This window comes from Molothrus aeneus, chromosome 19, assembly GCF_037042795.1.
Source record: "Molothrus aeneus isolate 106 chromosome 19, BPBGC_Maene_1.0, whole genome shotgun sequence".
Classification (NCBI taxonomy): domain Eukaryota; kingdom Metazoa; phylum Chordata; class Aves; order Passeriformes; family Icteridae; genus Molothrus; species Molothrus aeneus.
Window position 1 is genome coordinate 9,708,667 of NC_089664.1, and position 18,241 is coordinate 9,726,907.

Genomic DNA, 18,241 nt, shown 5'->3' on the forward strand with positions numbered 1-18,241 from the left:
ATGGCTATAAAAGGATGCTTAGTGTTGGCACAGCTCACTTGTTTCCCAAATACAAATATTAATTATCCATTCAGTGGAGCCTCAATAAGAGGGTATTTCCATGTGCTGTGGAGGAACAGAAAAATACCCCAAACTAATTCCAGAATTAAATTAAGTTTAATATAAAAAATAAAAATTGTAAATCCCAGAATGAGGATGGGTCTGGTGGGAAAGATTTACTCCCAGTTTTATACCTTATCCCTGACATAGCAGAACACACGGAGACCTGGGATGAAAGGCTGCATTGCACACTTGTACTCTCAGCAGACACTTATTTATAGCAGTTTCCTTATGATGAGTAGTGAAAAAATTCCTGATGCCCTCTCATGTCCCCCAGAGTTGAGATTTGCTTGAACTAAAACAAAAGATATGGAAGAACTAGAAAAATAACCCCATCTGTTCAGTAGTTCCTGTGATCTGCCTTTGTGGGGGCTGTTCTGTGTGGGTTTGGGGTGAGAGCAGAAGCCAGGTCTGTGTCTGTGCTCCTGTCTGACCATCCCAGAGCCCTCCCAGAGCCCTCCCAGTGCCCTCCCAGAGCCCCAGGCCAGACCCTCACTCTGCCCCAGCCTCTCCCTGTTTTCCTGGCTTAGAGGACATGGGGAGCTGCCAGGACTCTTCCAAAGAAAGCTGCTCATGAGGCATCCAGCCTGATTTATTGATATATCATTCTTAAAATTTCATCTCTATTGTGTTTCCATGGTGCTGAATTTTTACTTTTATAACTTTATCCTGTGGGTTCTCTGCGAGTGAACATTATTGGTGTGGGAGTCAGCTCCAGACACAAGACTTGCATCATTACTTTATGTTTAATAAAACAGGAGCTCCAGATTTTGCTGTCATTAACACTCTGCTCAGTTTTGTCCCCCTCCCTTTTTCTCTCTCCTTTCTAGTTTTTTTTTGTGTTGCCCCAGGGCGTGTAGAATTCTACAGTTCCTGCATCTCAAAGGCATATGGTGCTGATGGGTTTGCACATATGCTTTAAAAGTATTATAATACCAAAAATATTCAAACACTATAATAGAATATAAGATTATTTCCAGGTTCTAGAGTAATTGAAAATACCAAATTTGATAAGGAAGAAAAATTTAAATGAGAGTCCCACCTTCCTCAGTCTGCAGTGAGATGATGGCATTGGATTTTGGGTTTGTCAAATATGTAAGAAAAAGACCCAAATCAGAGCAGATTTAGTTGTGCTGTTTTGAATTGTGCCATCCTGTTTTAGCTGAAGTTGCTGTGGTTGTGATTAAGCCATTCCTCAAAAGGATTTGTTTTGTTTTCTTCTGTCTTCATTCTTTGTGTCTTATTATGACTTCAGTCAGCTCTTGTGATTAGAGCGATTGTACTCCGGGCTCCGAGATGTCAGAGGCAAAACAGCAGAAACAAAGCAAGAAAAGCAACGCCCTTGCCCTTGAAAAGTGAAATCAGTGCTCACTGTGTGTTCCAGAGAAGCTGTGGCTGCCCCTGGATCCCTGGCAGTGTCCCAGGGACACCCCCAGGACGGGGCCTGGAGCACCCTGGGGTCTGGGAGGTGTCCCTGCCATGGCAGGCGTGGCACTGGATGCTGTTGAAGGTCCTCCCAAGCCAAACCACTGTGATTCCATGGTTCACCCCTTTTCCTTGCCAGGCCTGATGAGTTCTGTGCCACTTTGCTCTGTGGGATTTCAGGGATTGCATGGGGCCGTACTCTGACCACAGTGATTGTCTCTAAAGAGCCTAAAAGATTTCCTCTTGCTCAGACCTTAGGCTGTGCAGGGATGAATTTATATAGCTGGTACCTCTGCTTCCATTGTTATAGATGTTTCAAGATTTATTCTAGCTGAAGGGATTCTTGGGCTCTGCAGATTTCTATTTTTTGTCATTTCATCGAGATTATTAACTTCTGAATGAAACCTTTCTCAGTTACTAGTTTAATCTTTGCTATGATATTTTTACTGGTGGTGAATGCTGCCCACACACAGGAAGACACAATTCTGCCCTAGACAGCTCTCAATATAAACTTAAAAGTGTATAAAGAACATGCATGCAAAGGGCAGCACTTTAATTACTGGAACTGCCAAGAATGCAGCTCAGCTAGAGGAGCAGGCAATGCTCAGAGGGTGGGATTAGCCTTGTTTGTCTGGAGATCAGAATCAAATGTTGTTTAAAGTCATAAATGAAGAAGAAATGGATCATGCCCTTATGATCTCACTAGGAAAGCTCGGCGGTCACACCCCAGGTCAGAATATCTCTCTTGTATTTTCACAGACAAACTTCTGTCTTTTTTTCTTACCCCACCTAAAAATTACAGAAGGTATTCATTCACACATTAGGCTTTCTGATCTCTGGTGTGCACTATGGAGGTGCAAAGTATCACTATAGCAGCATCATTTATCAGCATTAAAATCTCTGACATCTCATTCTCCCAAGGAAGCTGGCAATGAAAATGGAAAATGGCTCCGTGTGATCTCCTTCTGGTGGCAACAAATGTAAAAACAATGGCAAACAGAAGTAATGTCTTGCTACAACCCTAAATTCTAATTTCCAAATCCTACACGAATCATGGAACAGTTGTGGAGATGTGGAATACACAACTGAGGGGGAAAATGTCACCATTGGTTGTAGAAGGCATTTGGGTTTTTCCTCAGAGCTCAAATCTACTCTTGGATTGAAGAAGGGGCTTGATAAAATGAGGACATATTTGTGGGTGGACTGGCAGTGGTTAAGGAACTCCAGTCTCTCATTCCTGGGCCAGAACCTTCTCAGCAGCAGAGTTTAGGGCAGTATCAGGTGTTTGGCCAGTTGTATACTTTGAATTTTCCCTTCACAGCAAATATTGGCCAGTGTCCATAGCAGGCAGACAGGGCCTGGTCCAGTCAGAGGAACAAGAACATGGGGAGTTGATAGGGTGAGTGTGGGGCTGATATCACAGTGATACAAACAGTGTGGGGCTGATACCACGCTGATACAAACAGTGTGGGGCTGATACTGCACTGATACCATGAGTATGGGGCTGATACCACACTGATACCATGAGCAGGAGGCTGGCTAAGGTCTGAGTACTGAGGGAAATATCTTAACAATGCTCTAGATAATGCAAATCCTCAAATTTGCTTTTCACAGCCATGTTTCTCTGTACTATAAAATTCTCTAAAAGTATTTCTCAGGGACAGAACCCTTTTGAAAAGGCCTTTGTTATCTGCCACGTTGGCTTTGTGCAGTATGACAGAGTGTACTATGTGATGGCCTGTGTGTTATACCTCCTGCTATTTCAGTCATGCAAATAGCTCCGGGAGAAATATTCAGTCCACACAGATGCATGTTACATAGCTCGTTTGTAAGTAAAGTGGCACTTGATAAATGTGAAACACCTTTGGTTATCTAGATGTTTGAAATTCTTGGTGCACTTACGAACAGGGAAGTCACTTCCATAATAAGAGCCACACAGAGTGCCCAGGGAGATTTTGCAGCTTGAGAAAGACATAATGTGAGCCGTGAATATCCGAGGTGGGGAAGGAGTGTTTAAATGGCATGAACAAATGACAGGCTCCATAGAAGTTAGACTGTGATTATCGCCCTGCAAGACGTATTAAAGGTATTCATTTGTAAAAGTGAGCTGCTAAGGATCCATTCCTGTATGCTGAGTGGAGAAACTCCTGAGGCTCCTGCCTGGAGCAGAGGGTGCGCTGTGGGCATGGCTGGGATGCTGCTCTGGTACTCTCACTCTTCCTTCCTCACACGTGTCAGGATCTGGGCTTGATCCGTGGGTGTCTTCCCCCGTTCCTGGGGCTGGGGAAGGGAAGCAGTGTGTGCAGAGCCTCAGTTCTGCGGGGATTTGCTGAGCTGTTCATGTGGAGCTGATCTGTTTCTTTAGTGTGATGGTCCATAGAAGGAGCACGCCTTCAGGCTTCACCCCCAAATCCTGCTTTCTCTTTAAAATGCCCCCCACTTTCCCTGGCCAAAGTGCTTGACCCTCTCGCACCATTCTCATACACTGCAGATGCCGGCCAGCACAGTAGTATAACGCTTTTATTGCCTTATTTAGCGGAGAGATTAAATGTAATGTTCAGATTATGTAGAACATTAACTCCTAACAATAAGCAAATAACACATTAGAAGCTTTGCTATTAAAACGTTCGGTGCTGGCTCTGCCGTGCAGCTCTCCAGGAGCCGTGACTTATGTTCCGTGAGGGAGGAGGCTCGGCGGAGGAGAAGGAACGAGCCGGGGCCTCTCCTGGAAGGTGCTGCCGGTACCCCGAGCCCACAGGCGCGGTTCGGACGGGCTTTATGGAGCTCCATCCGTGTAGCCGCAGCAGCTGAGCCCGGCTGTGCCGGCCATGGCCGCGGATCCGGGGGGCTCGGAGCAGGTACCGGAGCTCGCCCTGCCCGTGTGCCCGCCGTGGGTGGCGTCTGGGCCGGGGCGGCCGGAGCCGCGGGCGGCCCCCGCTCCCGTCAGAGCCGCCATGTGCCAGTCTTGTCTTTCAGACGGGATTTTATGGGAGCTGATGGTTGCCAGGGCAACGGAGGCTTCGGGGAGTCTGGCGCGCCGCAGCCCCGGCCGGGAGCGCCGGGAGCAGATGTTGGCTGACGCCAGGCGCTGCCAGCGCCGCTCATGCGGGAGCTGCCCAGGACGCTGTGCCCGGCTGCACGGGCGGCTCCGCTCCCGCTTCCCGCTGCCCTTGCCTTGTAATTTAGTATTCTTGTCTCACCCCACAGGGGTTCCTCAGCCGTCGGCTTAAAGGCTCCATCAAAAGGACAAAGAGCCAACCGAAGCTCGATAGGAACAGCAGCTTCCGGCACATTTTACCTGGCTTCAGGAGCGTGGACCATGAAAGGTAAGGGGACGTTTCGCGGAGGGTGTGGGAGAGAGGAGGATATTGATTTTTCCAGCTCTTGTTAAGATCTTGCTTATCTTATTCAGAGCAAGGGCTGCGTCTCTGATAGAAGTAGACTTGGTTAATTGCAAGAGGGGTAGTTTTAATTTGTTGTTGAGGGAACGGTACAAGCCCTCCCTTTTCAGGGTAAATTCCAGGTGCAGAGAAGCCTGATTGCTCTGCTTTCTTTTCTCCAATAAATCCTAAATTGAGGCACCAGCGTATAAATAGCACCGAGATGCAGCAGCCAGAGCCGACTGATGCAGGTGAGGGAGGGAGGGGAGGGATGCTCCTGCACTGGACTGCACCGATCACAACTGGGTTACACACGGTAGGAACAATACCGTGGAACAATAACAGCCATAATCTCCCCAAATCCCTGTCTCCCCCTCACACACATCCGTCTCCATCCCGCCTTGGCTGCCGTCATTACGCGGAGATGGAGCCTCGGCTGTGGCCGGAGCTGCTGCTACTGCCCGAGCCATGGCAGGAGCTCAGCCCAGGAGGGATGTGTTGCAGGGAATGTGCAGATGGATCTGATAAAGCATTTCATGTGGGATGGGCAGTATTGGAGCAAATTGTGAGTAAAATAGACGAGAAATGAGATCTTTGAGGTTCTTCAGCTGGTTAGAAAGTAGAACAGCTCTTTGGTGGATTTATGTGTATTTATGTCTGTGTAGATTATGTTAGTGTGAGCATGAGACAGGCTCCGTTCAAGGTAAATTCATGTGCAAATTCACATGCAGATCAAGGTCATGGTTGGGGAAGATAGATTCCTTTACCAACCACAAACCAGTGGTTTGCTTCCAAAAGGAAGATCTTTCAACCTTACACAAATTATTTTGGGGACTGACAGAAATATTGAAGTGCTAGGAAAAGTCTGTCTGAAAATTCCTCCGGGCTGGACATACCCTGATGTAACCAGTTGAGAGCAGAGCAATTTAATGTACCAGGATGGTACTTGAGAACCCATTGAGTAAATGCTTCACTTTGAAAAGCAATGACAACTTACTTTGTTTTAGCTGTACTTATTCAGTGCAGGGGCCATGAGCTGTTGAAGCTCGCAAACAACAATTGTCAATCTGGATTTTTCCTTACCTGACCTATTGCAGCCTCCTAAGCTTTTCCCTTCTAGATTCTGCAGGTGAAATGATTGTGCTGGTTAGTGCCGAGTAAGATTTCAGGGATTGCTGGCTGGGCAGACAGAGTTGGTTTGATTCCTGAGCTGCAGTTTTCCCAAACGCTCGAGGTAGGGCACTGTGTTCCAGAGGGAAGCGAGAGGAGCCGGGTGCCGGGAATGTGCCCACGGTGCTGCTGGCTGCTCCAGGAACGGGCAGATTAGGCGAGGTTTCCCTTCTACCTGGATGAGTTTTGTTTCGTTTGTGACTTGGCAGGATAGGACACGGGATTTAACTGTTCTGGCCAGCCCTGCAGCCAGAGTCATTTGCCCAAATTAAGCCTTGTAATTTCCCTGCCCTCCCAGCACAGCAGCCCGGGGGCTGGCTGGGCTGCCCGAGACCCAGATGTACTGCACGTTCTCCTTAAAGAGACTCGGGGAATCCTGGAGTGCATTTGCAGTGTAGAGCTTAAAGGGTGGATTAGAGCAGAGGTGGCACTTGGCAGCCTCGAATAACCAAGGATTTGCTTATATGAGTATGAGGATCTGAAAATGAATTATGCCTCTGATGCCCGAGACTAGACCTTCTGTTAGGCAGGCATCTCTCAAAAGTGCATTTCCTCTGTGATTCACAGACATCCCTGAGCTGCAGGACACTGGGACTCAGAGGCTCTGCCAGCAGGCTCTTAGTCCCTCGCTGCCATGGCAGTGTCAGATCTGTCAGGTGAGCAGGAGTCCTCTGCAGGAGAGCTTGGCCTTAGGGACTGTTGCTCTCAGAGAGGTGAAAGCAAAGCAGCAGCTGGGCCTCTCAGTCATGCAGTGAGGCTTTGGTTACAGAAGATAATTTTATCTTTCTGAACATTCCCATCCCATTGTATGTGCACAATGTATATGAAAGAGCTCAGGTCTCTCAGATCATTCTCATGCATTTGCTGCTGTGCTTTTCTTGCTTGTAATCCAAGAACTGCTCCAGAGAAGCATTTGGTATTGGAATATTCGCCTCTTAAATATTTGATTCTTGACTCCATCTTGTATGGAAGCTGATTGTTCAGGAACCACTCCTCTGCTCTGGAAGTCACCATTATAACAGTGCTCTGTTCTGGAGCGTGGGCCAATTTTTGTGGGAATGCCACAGCAAAATGAATAGTGCAGTAAATTCAGTCAAAACACTCCAGGTTGAAATACTGTGCTACAGTAGATCCTAAATGCTTCTGGTACTTGGCTTCTTTGTATCTAAATAGGGAGTGTTCCTGCCTCTTAGTTCTTTTTTCCCCTTCCTTACATGTCCTGTTTATCCTGCAGATGAATATTTGAAATACATGAACTGTGCACATGCATGTTCAGGCAGATAATGACACGGATGTGGTTTGTGTGTGGAGCAGAGGATGTAAACAAATCTATTTCACTAAATTACTGTGGGGTTCACAGGGATGCATTTGGACAAATTTTGCCAGTCTTGTGCACACTGTTTTTTTTCCTGTTACAGTCACAGTAATACCATTACTGATAGTAAAAGGAGCAAATTCACAGCAAGTGTAACTCACCTTCTGTATGAGAGGTGCACTAATATGGTACAATCAGAGTATGTAAATATGGGATTTAAAGGAGGATTGTGGAATGAGTGTTCTTTCAATTTCCTGGCTGGTTATCTTGCTTGTTAGAGCTAAAAAGGGTTCCAAGAAGTGGCTTTTTGCTAACAATGTCTCCTGCCTCCTGATTTATTACAGCAGCTCACTAAGTTTTTATCGTGGAGCACTGAATGCTTGGCTTTGTAGTGGCCTCTGGAATCAGCCACAAATCAAGCATTTGGCAGATGAATTTTTCTTAATTGGACCCACATTTCTCCTACAAAATTTGTGATGGAGAAAATTTCTGGGTTGGCCATGGAGCACAGGGCATACAGCCAGAGAAGGGAGAGAAGGTTGTTCTGCTGCAGTTGTTCATTATTGGTGGGGATGTATTGCTGATGGTTTTCTGGTAGTGGCAAAGGTGATTTTATACCAGCACTGAGAGGGCAGGGCCACAGTAACACCGTGTGGACAAGTGCATTCAGATTGTCTTGATTTGGTGAAAAATGGGTACTCTGGGTAATTCTATGTTCTGATGGAATCCCTGAACTGATCATTGCTGGAGACACATTTCCTCAGTGCACCTAGAATCCATTTAATGCTACTCTGGAGTACCAACATTTGTGATTATTTTGCAAGGTTTTTGTTTTTGTTTTTTATAATTCCAGGAGATAACATTCTATTTAAGCTTTTATTGGCACTACAAAAGCCTGAGCATATGGTTGATTGTTAAATGAGCCTCAGCCTTGGAAGGGGTACAGCCCTGCATTAATAACAGCAGCAAGTTGCACTACTGAGACTTCCTCTTTAAACTCCTTTTTGTCTTTAGCCCATCCAAAATTTTGACTTCTAACCCCCAGAGAGAAGAGGAATTATACAAGTCATACTGCAACTCATTTAGTTTCTACTCTAGTGCCCATGCTGTCTGTTGTGGGAGCTTTCCATGTGCACAGAGCTTATTTTGGTGCACCAGGAACTGATGGTGCTCCTGCAGCAAACTTAGTTTTGGTGTTCTTGGAGATCTGATTTGTTTATTCCCAACAAACCTGATATGCCAAATATTTTTAGGCAGGATGGAATTGGTAAAGTTTGCTGAGAATCTGGTGAGTGCTGCATGGTGAAGGATGAAGTTGCTCTATTTCCTCTGGAACTGGGAAGAGAAATGACTCACCCTGCAGAAGTAGGACACTGGCAGACCCCAGAACCACGGAGGGCTTTCAGATCTGGGTGAACAATGCTGGAGAGCTGCTGCCTCTTCTGGCTCCTGCTTAAATGGTATTATCCAGGGAAGCTGGCTGAGTAGGGAAACTCACAGCAGAGGGAACCCCCAGCAGGGTGGCACTGACAACTTCAGAGAGCCGGGCTCTGGTTTTGAGTGTGATGAAGATATTGAGGGAACACTGTGCAGTTTGTGTGGGGGAACCATCCAGCCCCAGCAGCAGTGACTGAAATGCAGAATAAAACATCTTGCACAGCCAGGCACATCCAGCAGTGTGACACCCCATGTCATTCATGCCAGAGGTGGTGCCTGTCCCCACTCCCCCCACATCAGGGAACAGATTTCAGCAGAAAAATCAAGATTCAAGGACAGTCTCAGAATTCAGACTGCCCTCATGCAGTACCTGCATTTATATCAAGGCTGCTTTGTCCTGGAATAAGCAAATCAGCCTTTTAATGGGGTTCCTTTGCAAAATATTTCTTGAACCAGAAAGTTATTACTGATCTCTAATTAGTGGCTGTGTTAAGAGGCTGGAGTAAAATCAGAGAGAGCTGCTTTGAAGGAGAGATGCAGGAAGAAATTACCATTTCTCTCCATAAACTGGGATGTTCCTCATCTTCTTCTCATGGTATCAGGAAGTTTAGACATTTTAAAAAGGAGAATGTTGTTAATGGAAAGAAGGCGTTTTGAAAGGACTTTTCTGGAAGGCATTGAAAGAATCATAATAACTCCAAGGGGGACAGAGATGGATTGAAAGCAATGTGGGGCCTCTCAGCTTCTCCCAAGGCAGCAGCAAGGTCCCAACTGTTCCTCCTGTTCATTTGACTTTTGCAGATACCTGTGAAATTGTATCAGAAGCTGCCTGAGGTAGATGCATTCCCATTCTCGAGGGATACAGAAACACTTTCCTTTATCCTACACATCCAAACCAGCTTACTGATTGAACAGGGGGTCATACCTAAAGCTTTCAGTAAAGACTGCATTATCTCCTGGTAATTCTTCAAGTCATAATAAACGTCAGGGGGAGGGCTAAGAGGCTGGAATGATTTTCATAGAGTCATGGCAGAATTTTCACAGCCTTTTTCCCAGTTCTGCACTGGCAGCTTCCTGCCAGCCCCGTGCCCCACGGGGTGCAGCCGGCGCGTTGACTCAACTCAGAGTCACGGAGCAGAATTAGAAAATCCTTCCTGCTCGGGCATATGCAGCACTGCTGGGATAATTGGCTTCATGCATCTTACAATTAGCTTGCAAAAATATGTTTTGCATCCCTGACCTTTTCTCTATACGCAAGGCCAATGTTTCCCTGTCCTGCTTAATTACAAAATAGAGCCTTGTGTGAGGAGGGAGATGACATCGTTGGATCGTCGGCTCTAATTTGACGAGACATCATAATGGGGAGTTTTCATACCGAGGGCACTGAATTAGTGTAGCGTGAAGCCACATTTCTGCAAACCTACTAAATAAGGAGAAGTTAATTTTCTGCTCTATCTTTTTGACATTTGTAATCAAAGCATTGTATTCCAGCTGCAGATGGTTAGCACATGAGGGATGTTTGGGAAATGCCGACAATCGCCAGCCATTGTCTGCGCGGCCGAGGATCAGGTTGATTAATGGATACAAGGATGCTCGCTCTCATTTTGCTGCTCTCCCAGCCTGAATGCACTTTATTGACTCGTGTGGCCACTGCCTGGCAGCTGGGATGTGCTGCTGCAGCAGTGCACACCTCAGGGGTACAGGCAGAGAGCTCTGCTCGTGTCCCTGGAGCACAGACTGAGCCAGGGTGACAGCTGCACTGAGCTGTGGCCCGTGGTGTCGGGATACTCTTCAGGTGGAAGACAGATACTGCTACTCCATTGCATCAACGTTTTGTTTCCAAACAGACCATTTATTCTGACTTTGCCCTGGTGAGGTTTTCATGTGCATGAATTTCAGTGCAATTACATTAGCATTACTCTTCATGTCAATAACCTCAAAGGAAAAAAAAGAGAAAGAAAATGCCATCACTGCAGCTTTTCTACCAGAGGATGCTTTCTATTCCTTCTAGACTCTTCTCTGCTTTTCTAATTATCATCTGTTTACAATAGATACTGAGATACTTCTATCCCAGGCTTAAAACATCCCCCTGCTGTGGGCAGGGACACCTCCCACAGCCCTGAGCAACCTGGTCTGTGGAAGGGGGTGGAGTGAGATGAGCTTTAGGGTCCCTTCCAACACAAACCAGTCTGGGGTTCTGTGATTCTGGCATGCAGTGATGCATGATGCTCCTGCTCCTGATGAAACCCTCACTCTTACACTGAGAGGAGCAGTCCTGCTCTCCCCAGCCCATTGCCCCTCCCCACATGTGCCCCTTCCCATCACACAATCTTGGGAAGGGCAGCAAGTGGATTCAATGGGAGATTATTATTTAAGGGGTGATTTTCTGTTTGGTTGGGGCACTGAACCAGCTCCAGTAGCTGCAGAGAAGTGGGAAGATGGCAGAGCAGGGACTTTCCCTGTTTCTGGCATGTGCAGCTGTGTTTAATGGGATGTAACTGTACTCTCAGTTCTGTCCCTGTGCTGTGTGTGCCTGGGGGAGGGATGTCCAGTTGGCATCTGCCTCCAGTTTCCATCTTCCTTGAAATTTCCCATCTCCTAGGAGAGATCCATTGCATGTTGGCTCACACTTTGCTGTCCTCTACTCTGTCATTTGTAGTGGCAATTAGTTTTAGCAATAAATGGTTTTCTCTCTTGGAAGGAAGGAAGGAATGTTTTTAAAAAACTTCTCAAACCAACTTCCGCTCTGTTCTTTATTGAAACCTTGCAAGACCTCAACTGGAAAATCTGTGTGAGGGATAAAAAGTTGCAAGTGAGCATGGAAGTGAGGTGGGGAAGGGTTCCAAGGCTTTGTTCAGAGCTGGGAGACGCCGATGTCTGACGTGTGTTCCTTGTTATCCCAGCTCCTATTGCAGTGCTCGGGCCCTGAAATCCACTGATTGTAGCTGGAGGCAGCAGCTGGAGCTGGAGCTCTCTGCTGGCTCTGACTTGCACAGAGCACTGCCTGTAATGATGCTCAGGACTTGTGAATACCAAATAACTCTGTCAAATTCATCCATCAGCTCAGAGGGAAGGAAAAACCAGATTGAGGAAAAAATATGCTTCTTCCTTACCATGTTCTTTGATAAAACCTTAGGCTACAGTGCCTCTGAAATGGTTATTAGTGAGATTTCAAGTAGTTTGTTCACCTATGGATATCTTATGATAGTGATATCATGATGCTTATCTGGTTGGCAGTGTTTACAATCCAAATCTCCAGTACAACTGCAGAATGTCTCACTTAGGCTCTCTTCCACACAGTTCAGATCTGGTGTGATGAAAAAAAAAGAAAAAAACCTGATTTTAATTGAATTAAACCAATGCATTTTAGCTAGAATTAAAATGTAATTTGTTTTAAAATACTGAACTGATTTGAACTAAAGCCAGAAATATGAATTTAGCTTTAATCCACGTGTGTTATATAAGTAATTATATGAGAAAGGGCTGTGGCATGCCTTGTGTGTGATTGATAGTGTGCAGGAGGGTGTCATTCCCTCATTCCAAAGGGTGGAAATGCAGTAGGAATTAGAAAGCCAGAGCTGTTCCATCAGGCTGTGCCCCTTGCTCACGTTTTTCACAGATGTCTCTGGGATTAAGCTGCCCCCAGTCCAGGGGGGAGTTCCCACGTGCCCATCCCGGCCCCCAGTGCTGCCTCTCTGCAGGAATCCCTGAGCAGAGCAGGCCTGCAGCAGTTCCCAAATGATTTCCATAACTCAGCTCTATGTACCTTGAATTATTAATATTTTGCTGTCCTGGCTGTGTGGGGAGATTTGTTCCATTAGGGATGTGTTTGTTGCTATATAGTAGCACTTTAGATGATGGGAACCCAGGGAGAGAGAGAGAGAGAGAGAGAGAGAGAGAGAGAAGGATTTGTATGTTAAATTCGTTTGGTGAGAGCAGAGTTTTTACCAATGCCTGGCTCTGAGGGTTGGAATGAAAGGCCCAGGGCTGTTGTTGCTCATCTTTAGTCTGGTGTTTATCCTCTGCCTGGGCACCAAGCAAGGCCAAGTGCCACCAGGATGTGGATGGTTTCTCTCATGGCATGGCAGTGTCTGTGATTCCCTTGGATTGTGGCATGTCCTGCCTTTCCCAGTGCTCCCAGGGAAGGTGGCAGTGGGAGCTGTTTGTGCAGTGGCCGTGTGGGTGAGCCAGGAGGTGCAATCAGTGAGTGACCCAGGGCCACGTGCAGGGGGTGCCTTGCAGGGCACCCCGGGGCTCCCAGCGCTGTCCCTGAGCAGGATATTCATCCACAGAGGCCCTGCAGGAACCTCTCCAGCTCCTCTGAATTAATTATTCACTGATCATCACTCAGACCTTATGGATTAGGGGGGGATGGAAGATGGAGCAATTTGGATTGCAATTAGTGTTTCATTCCTTCCCTTGCTCCCTGTTTGCTTAAATTGAAGATTGTGTGTTAGCACCAAGCAAGGATTTACAGCCCAGCAGTGGAAGTTCCCCGTGCACCAGAAACCAGCAAATCCACTGCAGTCCTTAAGCTTCCCCAAGGGATCAAATACTCAGTTTGAGAAGTTGAAACATCAGGGGAACATGTTTTGCTTAGGAAATGGTGTGAGGGAGCAGCAGTGCCTGGTCTGCTGCAGCAGGGACTTCACCAGCCATATCCTCCCCTCACAATAACAGCATTTAGATGTTGTCCCTCTCCATCCTTGAGGGAATGGCACAAAGCTCTGCCAGGGAAGATTTAGGCTGGATTTCAGGAAAGGTTCTTCCCCCAGAGGGTGGTGGGGCACTGAACAGGCTCCCCAGGGAATGGGCACAGCCCCAGGGCTGCCAGAGCTCCAGGAGTGTTTGGACACTGCTCTCACACACAGGGTGGGATTGCTGGGGTGTCTGTGCAGGGCTGGGGTTGGACTGGATGATCCTTGTGGGTCCCTTCCAGCTCAGGACATTCTGTGCTTCTGTGAGCCCTTATCTCTCCCCTTGCCACTCCTGGAGTGTGCTCCTTGCCAGGAATCCTCTCCGGGAGAAGGGAAACCCATCAGGATGAGCAGCCCCAAGGTCACCCCCAGCCCACCAGGGCTGTCCCACTCACAGCCAGTGGCATTGGAAGTTTTGTCATTACAAGAGTTACCAAGAGTTGGGAGCTCTGCTCCACCAGGGAGACTGTGTCTAATTTAGAAACCTCGAGGGTTTTTTTGATTATACCAGTAACCACAGTCTGGGTCACACTTTGCAATAATTATCCTGATGTCTGAGAGCTTGTTAGAACATCCCTGGAGGAAGGGGCCTGGTTGCATCAGAGGAGAATTTAGAGGTATATGCTGGCAAACCTTCAGCACTAGAGATTTATTTAAGTTAGTTCTTTTAATTGCTTTCCAGCATCCCAGTTCTGTTATAAGCTCTCTGAGCCATCTAGGGAAGTGAGTGTAGCTCACATTAATCTCCTCAATCCTTCTCCCTCTAACTAGTTACTCCCAGCTTCATTTACATGGGCATTTGAGCCCTACAGAGCAGGTAATAATTTGGATTCTGTTGAAACATGTTCTAACAGAAGATATAAGATAGGAAAAATCATCAGCTGACTGCAGCATTGGATTCTTTTTAAACTCTCATCTCTTAAGCGTGGCTTATGATCTTTGTATAACCCTGCTGCCTCCCAAGTCTGTTGGCAGCTCTGTGATATGTACTGATAGAGCAATTCCAGTCCTTGAGTGAAGCCTGCAAGAAAAGGGCAGAGAATTATTTGTCTTTTTTTTTCATTATCACGGCCCTCTTGTACCTGCTCTGACACACACTTGAGAGAAGTTTGCCTTGATGCCTTTATAGCTGCAGCTCTCTCTGTACAGGGTGTCTCACCCTCATTAGATAAAGTCACTCATGCTGAGGCTCTCCCTCACTTTGTTAATCACAGTCCCAACCTCTCACACAGCAGCAGAGCCTCCACACACCCTCAGGTGCACCCTGACAGCAGGGAGGGAGGAACACAGGGACTCCAGCATGTCCAAGGGGTGGCCCCTGAGCCAGGGCCAGCTCCCTGTTATTCCCTGCATTGGGAGCTTTGTTCTGTCTTCTGAATGGCAGAACAAGTTATTTTTGTCTCAAAAAATAACAATAATCCTGTTTGATTGGTGTGAAGTTTTTGGTCTCAATTACATCTTGTATCAATGAGTGCCACAGACAGTATCTGATACATAATTTATAGCACTGAGAGTTTTTAATCTAATAAAGTCCATTACCTTTCATCTTTCTTACCTATTCATTGGCCATTTTAGAAAAGACAGTAAATAGAAGCAGGCAATTCATTCCTGATTCTACCATGTGTTATTTGTGTCTCCTTGTCTTTTCCAGCTAAACTTGAACTGTTTTCCATGGTTTTTATCACTTTGACCCATTCCCTGCTCAGTGTGTTTGCTCATGTACAGCATTATGTTGTTGGAAGAAACATCTTTACTACACCTTGAAAGCACTGGCAGGTGTGTTCTGAGCAACTGTGAGCAACAGGGCCAGAGCTCCAGGGCTGACATGGGGACAGAGGCTCCAGGGCTGCCATGGGGACAGAGGCTCCAGGGCTTCCTTTGGGACAGAGGCTCCAGGGCTTCCTTTGGGCCAGAGGCTCCAGGGCTGCCATGGGGACAGAGGCTCCAGGGCTTCCTTTAGGACAGAGGCTCCAGGGCTCCCATGGGGACAGAGGCTCCAGGGCTGACATGGGGCCAGAGGCTCCAGGGCTCCCGTGGGGACAGAGGCTCCAGGGCTCCCATGGGGACAGAGGCTCCAGGGCTGCCATGGGGACACAGGCTCCAGGGCTTCCTTTGGGACAGAGGCTCCAGGGCTTCCTTTGGGACACAGGCTCCAGGGCTGCCATGGGGACAGAGGCTCCAGGGCTTCCTTTGGGACACAGGCTCCAGGGCTCCCATGGGGACAGAGGCTCCAGGGCTGCCGTGGGGACAGAGGCTCCAGGGCTTCCTTTGGGACAGAGGCTCCAGGGCTTCCTTTAGGACAGAGGCTCCAGGGCTCCCATGGGGACAGAGGCTCCAGGGCTGACATGGGGCCAGAGGCTCCAGGGCTCCCGTGGGGACAGAGGCTCCAGGGCTGCCATGGGGACACAGGCTCCAGGGCTCCCATGGGGCCAGAGCTCCAGGGCTCCCATGGGGACAGAGGCTCCAGGGCTGCCATGGGGACACAGGCTCCAGGGCTTCCTTTGGGACAGAGGCTCCAGGGCTTCCTTTGGGACACAGGCTCCAGGGCTGCCATGGGGACAGAGGCTCCAGGGCTTCCTTTGGGACACAGGCTCCAGGGCTCCCATGGGGACAGAGGCTCCAGGGCTCCCATGGGGATAGAGGCTCCAGGGCTGCCATGGGGACAGAGCTCCAGGGCTGCCATGGGGACAGAGGCTCCAGGGCTGCCATGGGGACAGAGGCTCCAGGGCTTCCTTTGGGACAGAGGCTCCAGGGCTCCCATGGGGACAGAGGCTCCAGGGCTCCCATGGGGACAGAGGCTCCAGGGCTCCATGCCCTCAGCCCAGGCACATCATGAGCTGCTGCCTTTCTTCCAGCATCCCTTCCCATCCCTGAGACTCCTCATCCCTGCTGGTGTCAGAGGAACACATCCTTTTGTTCAAATGAAGGGATCAAGAGTCAGCATACACAGAGCAATGAGATATAAAATAACAGAGCCAGTAATGATGGGAATCCCCCCACGGAATGGGAGTGCAGCCTCTGGAACAGCAGCTGCAGCAAAGACATCCAGGTTATCTGTGGCTACTTTGTGCTGAGAGGGCTTAGGTGTAATGAGAGCTGCTGCATCCTGGGAACCTCAGCAATGAATGGTGACATTTTCCAAGAACAACTTCTAGAAATGGGAAAAAAAACATCCTGTGTGTGAATGTGGCCCTGAAGGACAGCTCAGGGATCTCCTCTAGGTCACCAAGCTGCTTTCAGGCAACCAGAAGTGACTCTTAATTGCTTCAGTCCTCTCTGAAAGCTCATCAATAATTTCCTGGGCTGGCTGTCCTGGCATTGGTGTTCTGAAACTCACGTTAGATTTGATTATTTTTTCAAATTAACATGCAAAGCATGACTTGACCTAAATAATTCCACCAGTCCAATTGTAAGTCTGAAGGTTTTGGAAATATCAAGTTCCCTTAAACATTTAAGAGAGGGATTTTTACAAGTGATAGAACAAGGGGGAATGGCTGACAGAGCACAGGGTCAGATGGGATACTGGGAGGGAATCCTTCCCTGTCAGGGTGGGGTGCCCCTGGACCAGTGCCCAAGGCCAGGCTGGAGGGGCTGGAGCAGCCTGGGACAGTGGAAGGTCCCACAGTGTCCCTGCCATGGCAGGGGTGGCACTGGATGGGCTTTCAGGTCCCTCCCACCCCACCCCAGCCTGGGATTCTGTGATAATTCCACAGCCCCTGATGTCTCCCAGCCCATTACCCTACTTGGGCATTGTCAGTGCTGCAGTGAGCCCCAGGCTGGAGCAGAGTCAGAGCTCCCAGAGCTCCTGGGCTCTATCACCTGCATCTTGGCACTTGGATTTCCTGCCTGTGATGTGGTGAAACCACCACCCTGTCCCTGATAAGCTGAGGAGGCATCACTCAGCCCTGAGTGCTTCTGTGGACACTTTTCTTCCTCTGACACGTTTTTCTTTCTGTAAATGTCAGTGCATAAAGAGCACAGGATTCCATTTGATTTGTGCTCCTGGTGTTTGGGACATAGAGAACAACACTTGGGTGTCAGTACCATACATTGGAGGAAGTGACTCCCCCTAACTGTGTTCAACTCTAAAATTGAGATAGCATAAAGAGATCTTCAAAACTCATTGGATGCCTCTGGACATAAAATAGTTTGAAACAGTAATTACAGCTGTTCCTGGCATCTGACCATTATTTACAGCTATTTGTGAATCTTCAAAATCAGACTCATTTTGCCTGAAAAAGTCAACTGAGAAATCTTCATTTTTTGTTGAAAAATTACTTGGGTGACTAATGACCCAGAAAAAGTCATGAAATGCAGCAGTTTGTGGTGATGACTGAGGATGGGCTGTTTTGTCCAGGGATTTTATCTACCATTTCCATCAGAAAGTGCACTGGGAAATGTTTTCTCTCAGTGCAGTGTCTCTCTGTGTTGCTGTTTGTTGTGCTGCTCCTGAGGTCACAGATCTCCCACTTTGCTGTGTCAGGGCATCCAATTTAGAGAAACCTCATCAGAACCAGTTTAAAGGTTCCACATGTCCCTGCCATGGCTGGCTTCATTTTGCATTAACTGGAAGTCCACTGCTGGTAATTTTGGCCAGCAGTGCCCCCTTTTCCCAGAGCTCATCTTTGCACTGCCCTTTTCCATGCTACCAGAGGTCACATTATTCCATGTCAGTAGATTTGTGGGAAAAGTCTGCCTTTTTCATTTATGGCCATGAG

The 18,241-nt window shown here is 47.8% G+C and overlaps 1 protein-coding gene across 6 annotated transcripts in view; it reads left to right on the top strand.

Moving 5' to 3' along the window:
• The window catches only part of DAB2IP (DAB2 interacting protein), a 156,715-nt gene that overhangs the window by 56,543 nt on the left and 81,931 nt on the right, over positions 1 to 18,241 (top strand). For all 6 annotated transcript variants that reach the window (XM_066562628.1, XM_066562627.1, XM_066562630.1 and 3 more), the window contains exon 3: positions 4,732 to 4,850. In XM_066562628.1, coding sequence (XP_066418725.1) covers positions 4,732 to 4,850 — 119 coding nt within the window. The remainder of the gene's footprint in view (positions 1 to 4,731; positions 4,851 to 18,241) is intronic.